This window comes from Sminthopsis crassicaudata, chromosome 1 (assembly GCF_048593235.1).
Source record: "Sminthopsis crassicaudata isolate SCR6 chromosome 1, ASM4859323v1, whole genome shotgun sequence".
In the NCBI taxonomy this organism is placed as follows: domain Eukaryota; kingdom Metazoa; phylum Chordata; class Mammalia; order Dasyuromorphia; family Dasyuridae; genus Sminthopsis; species Sminthopsis crassicaudata.
This window is the reverse complement of record NC_133617.1, coordinates 680,720,099-680,738,855: the sequence shown is the minus strand read 5'-3', so window position 1 is coordinate 680,738,855 and position 18,757 is coordinate 680,720,099. Positions and strand designations below refer to the sequence as shown.

The 18,757-nt window shown below is 34.0% G+C and overlaps 1 protein-coding gene across 1 annotated transcript in view; it reads right to left on the bottom strand.

The window, feature by feature from the left end:
• The window catches only part of ABCA13 (ATP binding cassette subfamily A member 13), a 523,487-nt gene that overhangs the window by 475,917 nt on the left and 28,813 nt on the right, over positions 1-18,757 (bottom strand). Inside the window, 1 exon segment of the mRNA XM_074283590.1 lies at positions 17,885-18,008. Within this exon segment, the coding sequence (XP_074139691.1) occupies positions 17,885-18,008 (124 nt within the window).

Here is an 18,757-nt window from a genome sequence, read left to right as displayed (position 1 = left end):
AAAAAGAACGGAAGAAAAATTTAAAAATAGTCATCAAAGTCATCAAAGTCCTGGAATGTCAATTGTTGTTTTTCTTCTCCTAAATAATGAGCTCCCCTGCTAATATTTCTCCCCTTCAGGCCAGCATTTGTAAAAGATGTTGTGTGCAACTGGGGGTTTCAACTGGAATCAGGAAGCTGTAGAGTTGGAATGAGTTGAAAAAATAGAACGGATATTGACTCAACTCCACATCCTTTTACTCAGAAATCCCTCTGTTAGATATGTGCTGTAAGAAAGTCAAAGGGAAAAAACAAAGGTCCAACATATATACTCATAGCAATCCCTCTTGTAGTAGAAAAGACTGGAAACAAAGTTTATACCCATCCATTAGCGAAACAGAAAGAAATAAGACTGGAGTCAAATACTAAGACTCGAACAGACATTAACATAATACTGGGAAAGGATACTAATGAAATACAAGGGTCTTCCCCCAAGAAGACCCCTTGATCTTCCCCAAGGTTTGCCAATCTCCCAGGTGTATAGCCCAGACTTCCCAATAGAGAAAACTGATTTTGGCCTGCCACCTACTTTGGGGAACCAAATCACTGAGATTCTGAGAAAGGTCAGTGGTTAAAAGCACTATGTGCCAACTATTGCCATCTCCCACTGAAGTCAGCCCAAACCCTTTCCAATGCCTATTTTTTTCCCTTTCTTTTCATCGCACCCTCTGGAACCATTCTTTATTATTAACATCCTCCATTTTATCCTGAGTGCAGTCCTCTCACATTCCTTTCATCATCTATAAAATTAAATTTCTCTTGAAGACAACATTTTCTTTTTTATCTTCTCCTGGGCTAGGAGGTGCCTTCTCTCCTGTACTCTTTGTACTACATACAAAGAGCCAGAGACTCTTGGTATACTCTTTGTTTCTCCTTTCAGATCTCTGATATTCTAGCACCAAAAATTCCATTCTATCTTAGTTGCTATCATCTATGGACCTTTAGGTCACTCCTCCTCAGTAAGTTTAGAATCTGATTCAATATTTTCCCATATCCCAAACCTTACCCTGTTTGAATATCCTTATCTCCCATTTCTTCAGTTTCGCCTTTCTTCCTTGACCTGCCTCAACCACACACAGAATGGGTACCTTAGAAACCTCTCCAACCCCAACATCTTACCATAAGTGATAAAATTCCAAGTTATAGATCTGACTATCCCTAGTATTTGGCATCTAAAGAGACATTAAATATCATCTAATTTAATCCTTGTCATTTTACAAATGAGGAAGCTAAGAATTAAAAATTAATTAAGTGATTTACCATGTATATTCACCTTTCTTGGAATGTTCTCCTTTCTCACTCTGTATCTTAGAAATTTTAGTTTCCTCCAAGGATCATTTAAATGCTATCTTCAAATTTAGACCTTTCTTGTTCTTCAAAATATTGATAATCTCCCTCTTTTATAATTTCTTTGTGCTTTCTTATCTGTGTATATATTTGTGTTCCTTGAAAAAAAGGAACCACCTAGCACCAATGCCTTAACACCTGTGAATTTAACTTACCTGAATTGAATTGAGCAAAGCTAGGATCCAACATAGAGCGGATGATACTTTATACTATCTTAAAATTCTCTAGTGTATTTGGCTGGATGCTATCACAACTTCCATTGACTCCCACTTGTTTACATAGAATCAGAGTAAGACAATACTTGCAAAATAGTAGAAATTAAACTCTGTGGAAAACATTGTATTTCTGTGGAAGCAAAAAGAAACAAATTTGTAGAACAGAGAAGAGCTAAAGGCCAGAGTTATGGAGATGATATTTTTTCCTTGAAAGGCCTTGGGCTATTGTAGCAGCCAATATTTAAAGGATAAAAGCAGTATTACAAATCTTCTGACCTGGTGAGACTCTCACATTAAGTGAACTGCTAGAATATGAATGTACCTCTGCAAACAACTAAAACGGGCACAAGGAGTCATGTCCTAGTACTCTGCATCCAGCTTCCATCATTTATCCTTGATGGTTAATGGTCCTAAATACTTTGATGATCATGGTAAAGGTATAATGAGCACTTATCTAGTCTGAGTTTTCATTCACTGAATCTGAGATCCCTCAGGGCTAATTTATCCCCCTATTGGCAGCTAGATGGCATCACAGTGGATAAAATGCCTGCACTAGTGTCAGAAAGATTAATCTTCATGAGTTCAAAACTGGCCTCAGACACTGTGTGACCCCCCCCCCCCCAGGCTGGTCACTTTACCCTATTTGTCTCAATTTCCTCATCTAGAAAATGATCTGGAGAAGGAAATAGCAAATTACTCCAATATCTTTGCCATGGAAAAAACAGGTAGGAGGTCACAAAAAGTCAGACAATTGAAAAATGATTGAACAACATCAATGCCCTAGCACAATTAATAATTATGGCAATGAGTGTAGAGAACTTGTTTTTTCCCCCAATTTTGACCTTTTGCATCTGAACACCACTTTAATTTGTCTGAAATGATATTGTAATAGTAAGATAACATTGATCTCAGAAGAACAATGATTTCAAAAAAATCTAATTCTGACAAAATTTTGAATTGTTTAATTACCTGCTAGGTAACCTTAATATAAAATGCCATATAATAAACAAATTATAGAAACATATAAAAATTACCTATCTGATATAAATCAGCAAAAAGTTGATGACCAAACAATAAAGAAATTAAATGAATAATTTTGATTATATAAAATTAAAAGGATTGTACACAAAGAAATGAAGTCAAATTTGAAAACAATTGGGGAGAATCTTTGCAATAAGCTTCTCTGTTTAAGATTTCATTTCCATGATACATAGAAATGTATTCAAATGTATTTCTTTAAAAAAAAATAATTCTTCAATTAAAAAAGGTCTAAGGATATGAACATACAGTTCTCAAAGGAAAAAATGAAGCCTATCAATTACCATTTGGAAAATGCTCCAAAATCTGTAATAATAGAGAAAGAAAATTAAAGCACTTCTAAAATTCTACCTCATACCTTCTAAGCTAACTCATCTGTAAACTATGAATGATAATATTTATGCTACCTACCTCAAAGAGTATTTTTGAGGGGAGAATTTGTAAACCAAAATAAGGGTTAGGGATAGGAATTGGTCTTATGATTTTATCAGTGTAAGGAATTCCCTGATGAAAAAAATTCCCTTTACTAAAGAAGGTCACACCTTCTCTGCAATTTTATGATCTTGAAGAGTTACTTAATAACATTGAGGGATAAGAGATTTGTTTGGGATCACATAGCCTATATTTATCAGAAGTGGTATTTAAGCCCAAGTTTAAGAGTTTCAGAGACTTAAAACCCAGGTCTTTGGGCTTTAAGACTAGTTTCTGATCCATTATACTATGTTGTCTATAAATTATGAAATATTATATAAATAAGAGCTGTCATTAGGATTATCATCAAATAAGATTTACCATCATCCTATCATCAGTAAGGTTGTCATACTTGTACCAAGAGATAATAAACTTTTCTGTTTGTTTTTTCTGAACTTAAATGCCAAATAAAATGAGCATTTCTCCATACAGAATAGAAAAGAAAAAGACCATACATAAACTGCTTCATATTGTATACTAAAAAGAAAACCAAATTGTAAAATGATTAGAATTCTTAAATCTAAGGAACTTTTTCCTAGATATTAACATGAAGTAGAGGGGATATTTCTTGAGGGAAAGCACACTTATTCCCTCATGGTCTGGAGATAATGGATTTTGTGGCCTCCAGTTTGTGTCTTCTGTTTGCCATGTGCCCTGAGAAACTGGATGGGGAAATAGTCCTAAAGGATGTCAAGGAGTTATAAGAGGTCTTGGAAGAGGGGTAGTTACAAGGAATGAGATAGCCCAAACATAGAAAATCAGTAACTAACAAGGATCTCATCTTCTACAGGAAGCATTTCCCACCCTTCTTAATCCTAGCACCTTCCCTTTCTTAATTATTTCCTATTTATAATGAATATAGTTTGCATTTGTTTGTTTATTGTCTTCCCCCATTCGATTGTGAGCTCCTTGAGTACAGAGACTATTTTGTGCCATTTACTGGTATCCACAGTGCTAACAGTGCCTCCCACAAGATGTATGTTTATTGAATGACTGATTAACTGATCCAAAAATCTTAGTACTATTTGAATAGTTTAGTCAACACACTTCCCTGAACCAGCAAATGACTTGTTTGGAGTTCCTTGATTGGGGAGGGAGATGGAAGGAGAAAAATAAGATGTTCTGCCTCCTTGACAATATTTCTGGTTGAGAGAAGCTATCCTCTCTCACTAGAAACTCCTTACCTGGGAACACAGAGTTCCCAGAAGTCTCTTTTGGATCCTTTCTCCCAAATAAGAATAAGGTTCACGGAAGCACTTGCCCTTTTTTAAGCAGTTTAACCTCTATTTCAGAGGTTCTGTGCTTTACAAAGTTTTTTTCTGGTCTATAGAAGCACTCATCCCTCTTCTGTACAAGTCAACTCATATACACTTAAGATCTTGGACTTTGAAATACCATCCAGCCTCTTCTAATATTCATCCCAATTCATTCCTCTCCCTTAACAAGGTCTGGAGACTCAAAAGTTTTTGCCTTCAAATTTAAAAAAAAAACTTACAGTATGTGTCTACTCATCACTTTCCCCACTTGAACAAGACAAGTGTCATATCTCCTTTTAAACAAAATAGATGCATCACTATCATTAACCAATTATTAGGTAGTTCACTATAAGGTTATTTTTTTCTACCTTAAAATTCCCTGCATATTGGATTAATAAAGAGAGACCACATGGCATTGTGAAACAATCACTGACCATGGGATCAGGAGACCTGAGTTTAAATTGAAACTTGAACTCTTACCAGTCAAATCTCTTGGTCTCTATGTATCTGCAATATGGGAATGATGATATTGACATTGCCTAAATTATAAGAATGACTTAAGGAAAGACCCCTTAAGTACTGTAGAAATGGAAGCTATTATAATTGTCCTTTTTAGGATAATGGCACATAGCAATGGCAGGCATGTTTCCAGCTTCAACATCAGCTTCCAGAGTAGCCCCATGGAGTTATGACCCCAAAAGGTAATATTTCAGGCACCCAGATTAAAATGTTTAAACCTAGCCAATCTATTCAAAGTAATGAAAAGAAATAAAAGCCACATGTTCTAATAGAGGGATGCTGAGCCATTCAAATAATCTACCTATGAAACCCACATGAAATTCTTTCAAACTATTACAAATATAATTTCTAAAAATGTTGGTATATCATCAGAAATTAAGGATACATTAGAAGAATCAAGCTTACTGAATCTCCAAAATTAACTAGTTTAAGAAGAAATGAGTCCTTTTCCTCCTCACATTTCTTGCAATAATTCAACATGTCAGAGCTCAAAATTTAAAAAAAAATGGGTAAAACCACAGTTGTAGTTAAGGCAAAGGTTGAGTCACTCTTGGGAGAGAGTTCTCAGAATTTAAATAGATGATGGGGGAAAACAATTGATTCAATTCAGTTCATCCAAAAAGGATTAAAGATTTACAGTGAGCAGACTACTATGTTGGGGAAGATAGCAAGTTAGAAAGAGAAATATCCCTGCAGTCTAACACTTAATAGTCTAGTCTAGGAATATGACAAGAGATAAAAATAACTCAGCATATCCAGTTAGTTATCAGGGGAAAGAGAAGCATTAAATTGGTTTTGGCTATTCTTGGACAAAGAACAAAGATAAAAATGGAAGAATTAAATGCAGGCGAGTTTCTATCTAGCCCAAGATTTAGAGGTACTGTCTGTGTGACTATAAAGTAAGAATACTTATTCTGGAAGCTAAGATGTGAATGATTAAGAAGTGTTATTGTAAAAGAGTTAATTTTGTATAATAATAATAATAATGTCATTTTTAGAACATGAGAAAATATAAATAATGTAACATTAAGTAATAAAAAATAGTAGGTGGCATTTATATAGTTAGGTTTGCAAATTATTCAACAAATATTTTTATTTGATTTTCATAACAAAGCTATGAGCTAAGATATTATCTCCCTTTTACGATGAGGACCCTGAGGCTGACGTGTCTAAGGTCACACAGCTAAAAAAGTATCTGAAATGAGAACTTAGATCAGAACTTTCCCTATACTACTTAATGACACTACAGACCTGGGATCAAGTCCCAATTTTTACATTATCAATCTGTAGTGTGACCTTCGCTGGGTCATTTACTTCTTCTGAACATCAGTATACCATGAAAGATCATATCTAGGATAAGTATGACAAGAAAAGGAGGTGAATTGGTATTTTGTGACAGATCTCTGGCATAAAGGAATCTCGCCTGGAAGGACACAGGGTTCCCCTATTGACTTTTGCTTTCTACAACTGGGTTCACAGTTCCCTACTCCCTCAGGTGTTGCAACTTTCAATAAGTTAAGTGCTTATCTAGGTACCCAGTTTATATTTAAGGAAAGATGGTTGACCAGCCAGAGCCTCTGGGAAAACAACTGTTTAATGATTTCAAGTAATTAGAATGACATGAAAAAAATGGGAGTCCATTAAATGCAAAACTTTTTTGTAAGCAATGGAGATGAGGGAGGGAGAAAGTATACACACTAACATAGAATGTAACTCAAGTAAGGACAGTGCTACATTTGGAAGCACAGAGACACTCATCCTTTGAGCAGGGAAGGAAGTGCTCCAAGTGCTTCCAAAGTGCCCTTGTGAATATAAGGCTATTATACTCTGATTTTTGAGTGGCCTCTTTGGAGCTGACCTATTTGAATATCAAGGGTTAGGATAAAATATTATTTTGTAGCTTTTTTATCAGGAAGAAAAAACAAACTAATGTTAGAGAAAATATTATTTAAGAAACCAAGCTATACCAACTTTTGGAAAATATTATTATCAGTATTTTTCCATGAGTAAGTTCTATAAGTTCATAGCCTCCTTTATGGGGAAACAATCATGATAGCATCAAAACCATTAGGCTTAGTATTATAGCAATAGTTTCCTTACATAGATTCTAAAATCTATAGCTTCTCTATAAGGGGAGAATCTCATGGTGGTCTCAAGACAACTAGATCCAATCTCACAACAACTGGCTATGTAGTAGGAGTGATATCCAGCCCAACCCCAACAATAAAGTGAAATTATGAAAAAATTTTAATGAAATAGGATTCCGTGAATAACTCCAGAAAGACAGAGTTCATAATCACATAGGATCCAAAAGCTTTTATGAGGTGAATTCTATACCAGTGAAGAGATCCTAGATCTGAGTATCCCAGAAAAAAATGGTACTATTCATATTTTACTACCTTTTTAATACTACTAGTTTCTACCATGTTTTTTGAGGAAGTTTGTAAACCTTAAACAATTATAGAAATGTGAGGGTCTTTTTTTTTTCAATTCAGCAAATCTCCATTATGGACATAACAAGCTAGGCGGATCTCTATAGCTCCTTAACATGTTCAAATTTTTAATTTATATATATATATATATTTTTAATACTACTAGTTTCTACTATGTTTTTTGAGGAAGTTTGTAAACCTTAAACAATTATAGAAATGTGACGGTCTTTTTTTTTTTTTTCAATTCATCAAATCTCCATTATGGACATAACGAGCTAGGCGGATCTCTATAGCTCCTTAACATGTTCAAATTTTTAATTTATATATATATATATATATATATATATATATATATATGTGTATATATATATATATACACATATATATATGTATATATAATTTATATATATAATTAAATCCACTCATGAAAATCTAACAAGTTACAACTATAAAATAATAAGCTTAATATAATCTATATAGATACCTCCTCTACTAAGAGATTAGGGCCCTTCCATATCTTCCACTTCTTAGTCATTGGCTTAGTCTACTGCTTTTGGGGCAGTGGGGGGTTAGGGGAAAGCAGCATACTAGTTAACCCTTTACTGAAATTCCTTTCTGAATATAGCTGGCATTGTGATTAAGGATTCTAAGATAAGAACATGCATAAAGCCTTTGCCACTTGACAGAACTTAACAGGGTTTGTATTCTATTATACTCTGTTGGTATTTGGAAACTCAGGATCACCTTCTAGATATATCAGAAGAAGAAACCAGAAAAGAATTTTCAAAAATGGCCCAATAAATTAGGCTTGTTTTTTTATAATCGTATCTTACATTAGGTGGCTTAAAATGACCTCTGAAAGCTGTGAACCATGAAGTGGCTTCTCCTACCTCATCTGAACATGAGAATTCCTTGCAAAACCATAGAATTATCGGATTGTAGAGATTGCTGTAATTCAAGATGATTATCCTACCTGCCTCTACCATGATGATTAATTGAATTTAAGATCCTTGCTTTTTTTATTTCAAGCCTTCTTGAATTTGATCTTAGAATGAATTATAACTTAAGCATGGGAAAAGCTTTTTTTTTAAAGAAAGAATCTTGAAGATATTAATTTATGTGCATGTGTGTATGTGATACCTTTAGAAAAACCCAGAGGCCAAGGGAAAAAAACATATTGTCGCAGGATTTATGTGACACACAAATGCCTCCCTTCTTTATCTCTTTTTCCTGAGTTCTCCAATCTTAGGTCTGTTACCTAATGCTCAAAATCGCTAAGGGAAAAGGAATTAAGACAGGAAGAAAGAACAAGGCAGCAAGTTAATTAGTACTAGAAAATGAAAAGGAAAATAGTAGTGAGAACTACTATATAAATAGAAGTTCTTTTCTCAAATTCATGGGAGAGAAAAAATATCTGTAACATCTATAGAAATGACAGATCCCAAATAGTTTCATTAACAAAGATGTAGGAATAAAATAGCTAAGATTAAAATTAAACTCAAAGAGAGAACAAAGATTTCTATAATAAAATCTGGAATGGAAAGAAATCATAGAGGTCATCTAATACAAAGATTTCATTTTATATATATAACCTGAATTCCAAATCCCATTGCTAAGGGGCTCTCTCCTCTTTGGAAGAAATCAATGACATACCCATTCAATAGGCAGGGTAGAGTTGGAGAGAAGAGAAATTAAGTGGCTTGATTTTCATACAATAATTCAGTCTCTTCAAGATCTTGAATGTTTCTGCATTCATCTTCAGGTGAGAAGATGGTCAAAACCAACCTTACCCCAACTTTTTTGTATCCTTCCTTGCAGTAAATAAAGTCTCCCAAAGGAAGGGAGGCTAGAGATATCCTGCCTCCTTTCAAACTCCCATGCTACATGAGAGACAATTTCATTACATAGAGATAAGAAAACATTAAATTGTAAACTTTTTGAGAACAGGAACTTTCACCTGCCAATGTCAAGAGTATTTGACATTTCTGGAAAAAAAATAGGGAAGATTTTGCACAATTGCATTTGCCCTCTTCTGATCTTCATTTCAAAGATTCTTATAGCTCCTGTTCTAAACCAATGAAGGGAGAGGGATCCATGCTATGCTGAAAGTCCTCTGTAGAATAACTGATAACTAACTATGTTGAACATTGTTCTTCCCTCTTTGCCTCAGAGTTGGGAAGGATACTATCCCTTTATTTTTGTACTTCTATCCCATTCAACTGTGTTGCCTATTACCCGCTAGATTAAAAAAAAATCCGTCACTACTATAGAGTCTCTAGTTTGATATGAACTGTGACATTAGTAGTTGGAAAAAACTGAGCAGTTTAGGCAAAAATGGAAAACATATTCAGTACTTAGTTTGAAGTTCATAGTAGAGAAGCTGCAGACTAATGAATAGCTTGCTTTTGGAGTAATAAACTTGGATATTCTACTCTACAATAATTTTCCTTAGCTAGCTTAGGGTGATAATCAGAAGAATTCATGAGCAGAGAGAAATAAGGAATTCAATAGCAAAGAAATTTACCTTAGACTCATAGACAATGCATTTTGCAAGAATATGGGTATCTTTGATTGGGTATACCCCTGTGTTCCCTCTCTCAGAGTCTATAATTTAGGTCTCCTGATTCACAATCCAATGTTGTTTGATGGAATTAGATTTAGAAATTATAATCATACAAGACATGGCTGAAATAATGGGAGTAAATACAAAAAAAATAAGAAGATTCATTTACAAAGAGTGAAGAAAGTAGAGATCCAGCAAAGGTTACAGATAATCATATGTCAGAGATGGAAAAGTAAAATAATGCAACAGTGGGGAGCAGAACTCCCCCAAATTTTTTCTTCCTTAAAAAGAACTACTTTTCCTTTCTCTAACATTTTAAGATCAGAAGGAAGAAGTATTTAAGTCCTTTAAATAAAATCCCTGAAAAGAACAGGCAAGAAAAAGCGACAGCCAAATATTCCTTCTAAAAAGGAATCCCAATAAACCAGAGTAGCAAGGTAGCAGTGTTCCATGGCAATAAATATGAAAAGGCTTCAAAATAGACTGGATTTTCTGATAAGTTCCACTCTATTGCTTGAGTATCCTTGTTGTAGTTAATGTCACAGAGAAACAGCCAAAGAAAGGAGATGTGATATTACTGTCAATGATCCCCCCAAAAAAACAAGAAGAATGAGAACTAAGAAAAGCCTACCAAATATTTATATTTAATGAACAAGAAAACAGAAACTTTCAATGAGGGGTAATGAAAAAAATTCAAGATTTAAGGAGTAGACAGTAAATTTACAGAGGTATCAGTTATCACTCAGAGAATTCAACAGTGGAAGATAGGAGAGAAAAAAAATTATGAATTGTGAAAGCATCAGTCAAGTGAAGGTTTTGTTTATCTTCACATTTGAAAATAATGAAAATATACATATGTTAAAAGGTAGAGGGAAAGGAATGTTGAAAATGCCAGAAAATAGAAATAATTGAGGTCTCTGAAGTGAAAAGAATAGGGTTTCTGAAGTGAAAGGAAAAATACAACAGAAAGAATGACCATTGACTAATTCAGTCTCTCTGATACTACTGGGGCTAATTTTCATATAAGCCAGTGCAGGATACGCAAAGTAAAGATTGTTGAGAATTACCTGGAAGCTACAATGAAAATGGAGGGATGATACAGCATGAAGAGACAACTGTTCATGGTTTTAATGGTGAAATACGATAGTTTAACCTGGCAAGAATTAGAAAACTATAACCTTCAAGCCAAATCTGGCCTTGCCTGCTTTTGTACTAGCCCATGAGCCACAAATGGTTTTTATTTATATATTTAGGTAGACAAATAAATGTTAAATAGATGTGTATATTTATGAACAATTGTGTATTTCAGTATGTTTATATTACATGCTTCTATATTAGGTATATATGTATGTACATGTATTTATATAGAGAGATTTAAATATGTATGTATATAAATCTAAAAATTATTCATATCTCAAAGACCATTCTAGATTTGATTTGCAGGCCAAATGATAAAGAATATTGAATGGGAAAAATTTTTTTAAGTTAAACTAGCAGGGAAGGTTCTCACTTTAAAATAAAACAAGCTTAAAACAACAAAAAAAGAAAAAAAATTGAAAACTCACCTAGTACAATTCCATTTTAATATGGGAAAACTGAGGCTCAGAGAGGTGAAGGAACTTGTCTAGTGTCAACAACTAGGGAACAGTACATTCAATCCCTGGGGTCTTTGATTCCATATCACACAGCTGACAAATTTGTTCATACTGCAAAACTTCCATGATTCCCTACTATTGCCTTGAGGCTTAAACACAAGCTCTTTACTATTTAGCATGTAAGGTTCTCTTCAATAGTCTTCCAACCTATCTTTCACACTTTATTTCATTATACTCCCCTTAAAACAGTCTAGCCAAACTAGACTAGCTATTCCTTAAACTTGACATGTCATCTGTCTCTCTGTCTGTCTCTGTTTGTCTCTCCCTCCCTCCCTTTCTGTCTCCTCTGCCTCTGCCTTTATCTCTCTCTCTCTCTCTCTCTCTCTCTCTCTCTCTCTCTCTCTCTCTCTCTCTCTCTCTCTCTCTCTCTCTCTTCTCTCTCTCTCTCTTTCTTTCTCTCTCTCTCTCTCTTTCTCTCTCTATGTCTCTCTACATCTCTCTGTGTCTCTGTGTCTCTCTTTCTCTCTCTCTGTATATATATATATATATATATCTGTCTCTGTCTCTGTCTGTCTCTGTCTCTCTGTCTCTCTCTTTCTTTCTCTCTTTCTCTTTCTTTTTTTTCTCTCTCTCTCTTTCTCTCTCTATGTCTCTCTACATCTCTCTGTGTCTCTGTGTCTTTCTCTCTTTCTCTTTCTTTCTCTTTCTTTCTCTCTCTTTCTCTCTCTATGTCTCTCTATATCTCTCTGTGTCTCTGTGTGTCTCTCTTTCTCTCTCTCTTTCTCTTTCTTTCTCTCTCTCTCTTTCTCTTTCTTTCTCTCTCTCTCTCTTTCTCTCTCTATGTCTCTCTACATCTCTCTGTGTCTCTGTGTCTCTCTTTCTCTCTCTCTCTGTATATATATATATATATATATATATATATATATCTGCTTCTGTCTGCATGTGTGGGTCTCCAAATATTCCTAGGATATTTTATCTGGTTCTGTCCTTCACTTTACCTTCTTTTGCTTCTTACTATATTTAGTATACTTAGATATGTGCACATCACATTCCCCGATGAGATCCTAAATTTCTTGAGCATAAGGAACTGTTTTGTTCTTTATAAACTCAGCGCATCGCACAGTGCCTTGCATACTCAGTGCTTAATAAATATTTGCTTAATGGAAGTGGTAAAAGTCTATTGCTCTTTACATTATATCATGTTTGTTCGATGGAGGGACCCAATAACATTTATTTCAGGATGAGATAGAGTTGACAGTGATAAGAGAAAAACATCAAGATTAACAATGGCTTGGTGCCCATCTCAGAGGAGCTACATGACTTGGGCAGTCTGGCTGAAATACAGGCAAGCTGGGGAGTGGAATTTGTCAGCACAAAGAGGCAGATCAGAAGAATTGAATCACACCTGCAAGTAATGAGTTTTGAAGCTGATGTTGAGAGGGAGGATTAAAATGCTTTTTGCTGTCACTGGAGAACAGAGAAGTTTTAATCAAGCTATTTGACAAATTTGTTGCTTTAAGCGAGTTGTTTTTTTTAAGTAATAAATCTTATTTCTACAAATCATATACAAACATTAAAATATTTTCAATTAAATCCTTCACAAAGTACAATTGAAGAAAACAGTTAAGTTGACCATAAAAGAATGATTGCAAAATCATATCTCATACTTTGGTTGCTTTCCATTCCTTCAAAGAAATGATGGGAATTTTCTAATGATTGCATAGTTGAACAATGTCTTTTGATCAAAGCTTTGTTGCTGTTTTAAATCCCATCTTCATTTGTATTAGAATATAGTTTTTAAAGAGAAGAACTGATGCCATTTTTTTGGCTTGACATCCCCAACACCTAGTACAAAAAGATGTTTAATAAATGTCTGCTTAGATTGAAATATGCTATTTTTTACTTTCTTTACTTCTTTCTATTTTGTTCATATTTTTGTCACACAAAAGGACTTATATGGAAATGTTTTACATTATCATACATGCAAAATCTATATAAAATAATTTACCATCTCAGGGAGGGGGTAGGGAATGAGATGAGATAGAATTTGGAATTCAAAACAAAAACTTAATATTAAAAATTGCCTTTGCATACAATTGGGAAATAATTTTTTTTTTAAAATAAATGCTTGTGGGACATCTAGATGACACAGTGGAAAAGCACAGATCCAGGAGTCAGGAGGATTTGAGTTCAAATCTGTCCTCAGATATTTAATACTTACTACCTGTGTGACCCTGAGCAAGTCACTTAACCCCAATTGCCTTCCAAAAGAATTTTTTTAAAATGCTTGCTTAATTGAATTGAATCTGCATGTCATGTTATGGAGGGGAAAGTACTAAATAGAGAATAATAGGATCTGATTGATTCAAGATGTGCTACTTACTACCTGTGCAATCTTGGACAAGTCACTTAATCTCTCTAGCTTGCTCATAAGTAAAATAAAAGGGCTGGATTTAGATGATCAATATAAAGGTAAGCACATTAGACCTAAAAAATTATAAACCTACAAATATATATATTTAAAAATTAACCCCACAAAAGAGGGGTGATAAAGGAGAAAGTGAGATAAAAAATATCAGAGATGTGTAAATAATAATAAAGAAAACTCTCTGGAAATTAGAAAGAATAGGTTATATCCAAGGAAGGAAACCCAGTTCCACAGGAATAGTTATCTAGTAAAGGCAAAGGATGAGAATGCTTATATCTGAAGGTGTCAGTTATCTGAAGAAGATTGTTAACATTTGAATGTTTGCTGCAAAAAGTATTTTGAGATGACAGTCCTGTTTATTTTCTGGTTTATTATTAGTTATAGTTTGAAACACAATCGGAATGATTCTGGATGCAAAGCACGTTTATTTAGTTATTATGCTGTCAGGACATATTAGGACTTTTACTTTAAAGTTTCTCCTTAAGACTGAATGAAAACTCCATGATAAAACCTCTAATCACAGAACTGTTTTATAATTATAGCCTAGTTCAGACGAAACTTGGATTTTCTTCCAAATGTAAACTTAACCTGGGTGGGTAGGGAACTTTACTGATAATCATGAGCTAAATTAACCCAACTAGAATTTCAGGTATCTATTAAGAGAGAAATACTGCCTCTCACTCTTTTTATACCAATGTGAACTCCTCTATTGCTATAACTATGTTTTCAACTGAGGTTTTAGATCAAATTGAATTCATGGTCTATAAACATATTGTAGAAAGAAGAAAAAACTTACATGTCAGGCATTTAAATATGTGTTGTTTTTTCAGGAATAGGTTACATATGCTGAGACATGTGTGTGGCACTAAGGTGACTATTTGTGATCTATGACTCTTTACTATTTGTCTCTTTATCTTTTTTCATTTTCTCTCATTGTTTTTCTTCTGCTTTTTTTCATCTTCTCTTTCCCAATCCCATTTTCTTTCTCTTTTTTTCCCTCCCTCTCTCCCCTAGCTAACCCTCAAACACTATTAAAAATTCAACTAGTGATGACAGGGTTAAGGGGTGATTGGCTCCAGTGCTGAAAGCTACCAAAACTTTCAGCACTGGTAATTTTACAAATGCAGTACTTAGATCTAACTTCTGGTTATATGTCACCATCACTGAGAGCTAGCACAGCATTGAAAGGGAGGGAATATTGGAGGGGGGAAGACAGACAGACAGACACAGACACAGATATGGAGACACAGAGAAAGAGAGAGCCAGAGACAGAGAGGGAAACATCAATTCATGACAACTGTTGAACCAAAAGACATTGAAATTTAGAGCTAGAAAACAGAAATTAATAATCATATCCAACTTGTAGCTCCATAGGACAGGGAAAGGGATTGAACCAGTGATTAAATTGTTATAGGCAACTCTAGGTTGAGAAAATTCCCTCTACCAATGGAAGTCAATGCCTTGTCTGCAATTTATGATCTTAAAGAATTGCCTAGAGTCCCAAGAGAATAAGTGTCATATATGTGATGCATGAATGTGTGATGTGGGACTTCATTTCAGATCTTCCTGACTTAGATACAAATCCTTACTCTATGACTCAATGCTGTCTCTTATTTCCAGCTTCATTGTGTCTATACATGGACACTCCATCTTTCACAAGCTGAGATGAAAACTCTTTAAAATTTTGTTATTGCTTGGGGCCACATATTCTTGCAAAGATAGATGTAGTGCTAGAATCTAGGTTTCTAGAAATCTAGTTCACAGTTGTTGTTTTTTCCTCCCACATGACATGGATCAGTAATTAAGTGAATAATTAATATTCCTTCCACTGGTACAGAAAAGGAAGGACCTTGTTGATAAGAATGATGAGACAAGAACTATTCAGCTAGCTCCCATTAAGAGAATAATATTCATATGCTCTTTAATGCAAAAACAAAAGAAATATAATCACAAGTTTTAATCATTATGGTTTTCATTCATTTTCCAACAGATTCTTTTCTTACACTTCATTTCACAAAGCCTAACTCCAAAGGACTAGGGTTGATGTTGCCTAAAGGAAAATATACAAATCTGAGCTGAAAAAATTTTATCACAGGAAAAAAAAACTCTTTAATTTAAGGGTAAAAATCTTATTAAATGGAAAGCAGACATGAATTACGATTTTTGTGCAAGATATCTGAGACTCAAATATATCCACTATCAAAGGAAGAAGTCTTACTTCAAATTTACAAACCAATTAAAACCATTTCCACCTCCATCTCTCGCTATTATTAATAAAGGAAAAAGTACTTAAGAATAGAACTTTAAAATCAATAAAGCCACAATATTCTAAGTCCACCGATTCATAATCTAGAATCATATGACTAGGTTGTACTGATTATCTTTGAAAAGTTCCCAGTATAGGAGCAGGGAGCATACTTGATAATTCAATAAAGTTGTTGAACCAATAATTTTCAGCAGTAGTAATATTAAAACATGAATACATATAACTATGTATATACATAAAGATGTATTGTATATATCTATGTGTACATGGTAGATAGATTATGTTCATTAATAATAACACATATGTGTATATATATATATATGCATAGTTAATAGAAGTCTAACTTAGGAGTTACTTAAAACTGCACTGATCCTTGGAATGTTCTTAAAATGTATAAATATATTATATATATGTTTATCTATCTATACTTTATATATTAACATACACATAAGTATACATTATTATGTGTGCATGTATTGCTTTATTTAGGGTTATGATACACATGTGTACATATTATATGCAAATGCACATAATTTATGCCTCTGTATAATATATATATGTATATCATGCGTAATACATTTTGTGTTTTATATATATATATATATATATACATATATATATAATATATACATACATTTATGTATTTTTTTTAACTGGACAATAGTTTGCTGCTGATGCAGAATTCTTACAATAAAAATGAACCTCTTCTCTATAACTTGCAGTCTTAAAATAGTTGCTTGGGGCACTAAGAGGTCAAGTGATTTGCCACACATAACCAGTATGGGCCAGAGGAAGGACTTAAGTTCCTATTTCCTGATTCCAAAAAACCCAGTCATAGTGTTCCTCAATGCTAATACTGATACTTTACATTTTAATCAGGATCATAGAATTTCAAATTTAAAAGAGATCTCAGTGGCCACATCTAGAAGAAATTCCTATTACAACACATTCAATAAGTTTTCATCCAGCCTGTGCTTAATGACCTAGATCCAATAAGAGTGAAGAATCTACTCCCCTCTACTTTTGGTCAGCTCTCACTGTTAGGACATTTTCCTAACTAACATCAGGCTGCAGTGTGCCTCCTTATTTCTCCTTTCACCTAGGACTTGAAGACTCCATTGAATTTGAGGCCTATGGAGCCATGTTAGCTGAAGGAAAATAAACTTAACTGTTGACAAATATCTATGTTGGAGCATGGGAGAGTCACCTCTACTACTCCTAAATTTCACCCACTTCTGCTTCTGCCCTTTGAAACCGAGAAAAAGTCAAATCACTTTTCCATGCCATGTCCTTCAAATACTTGAAGACAGCTATCACTGCTCCTCTAAGTCTTTCTTCCAGAATAAACACTCCCACTTCCTTCTTTTAATTTCAAAAATTATCTAATGTAGCAAAAATAAAAGGGGGAGAGTTGGGAACTTTCTTTAGTATATGACAATTAAAAAATTCTACAGAGAATAAATGTTTTACACATTTTAACATATTCATTGCATGCAAATAAGACTAATAATTAGAAATTAATATCTGCTCACAAAAATAGCCCTGGAAAAATACCTAATAGAAAATAATTTATTAGTGGTTAGTTTTACCACATTATTCTTAACAAATATATCTTTTTTTTCAGATCCTCCTTTTCCCAAATGAGAAAGTTTTAGTATACATGCTTTCACCCCTCTAATCCACCTTCACATGCATGCAAAAAATTATATTTTTTACCGGAAGTAGGAATCCTTTGGCACTGCATAACTGGTGTTCTTGCATCTAGAGCCAGCATTACAAAGAAGGCTTTGGACAAAGGGATAAACTCCTTGGCTTGGCAAGTTACGGGGCTGCAAATAACCTATGTATAAATGCAAGAAAGAAAAAAACTATGAAACCAGAGTATAGAAAATATACAACAAAGATATTTTTAGGAAGAGAAATTTCACATAAAGTACTAGGGTATATTGGAGATATTTCTGAGTTATTAATTAATGTTAAGACAAAAATTCTGGACATAACTCTATCCATTAGTTAGGTGGGCAGACTTTGAAAACATGAATACAACAACCAAGTGATTTAGGGCAAGACAAAAAGAAAAGTGTCCCTTGCATAAAAGAACAGAATAAACTCTCAAATCTCTTTGCCCTCTCTATGACATAGTTTTGTCATCTGTAAGATGACTGGAACACAAGAAATCTTAGTAACTTGAAGACATCAGTTATTCTACTCTCTCCAGAAAAATAAAGAGTATCAGAAGTGAAAAGTATTGATGATGAATCACCCACAATTACTACAAAAAAATCTTTATTTTACAGGTGATGGAGAAGGGAGAAGGATTCTGTTTTTCCTGCTATTCCCCTAAGAAATTTCCTACCTTATTCCTTCTCTTCTAAAATCACCTTCCTCCATTCCCAAGTTACCATTAGTAGCAATTCATTATAATACCAAGCATTTATTAAGCACCTGCTGTGTGCCAGTCACTGTATTAAGTACTAGAAAAAGAAAAACAAAAGTGAAAAGTCCTTGTCCTCAAGGAGCTTACATTCTCCTAATTGCATAGATTTACAATATATATGAGGGAATGGATGTCCTCAAAATTTCAAGCAC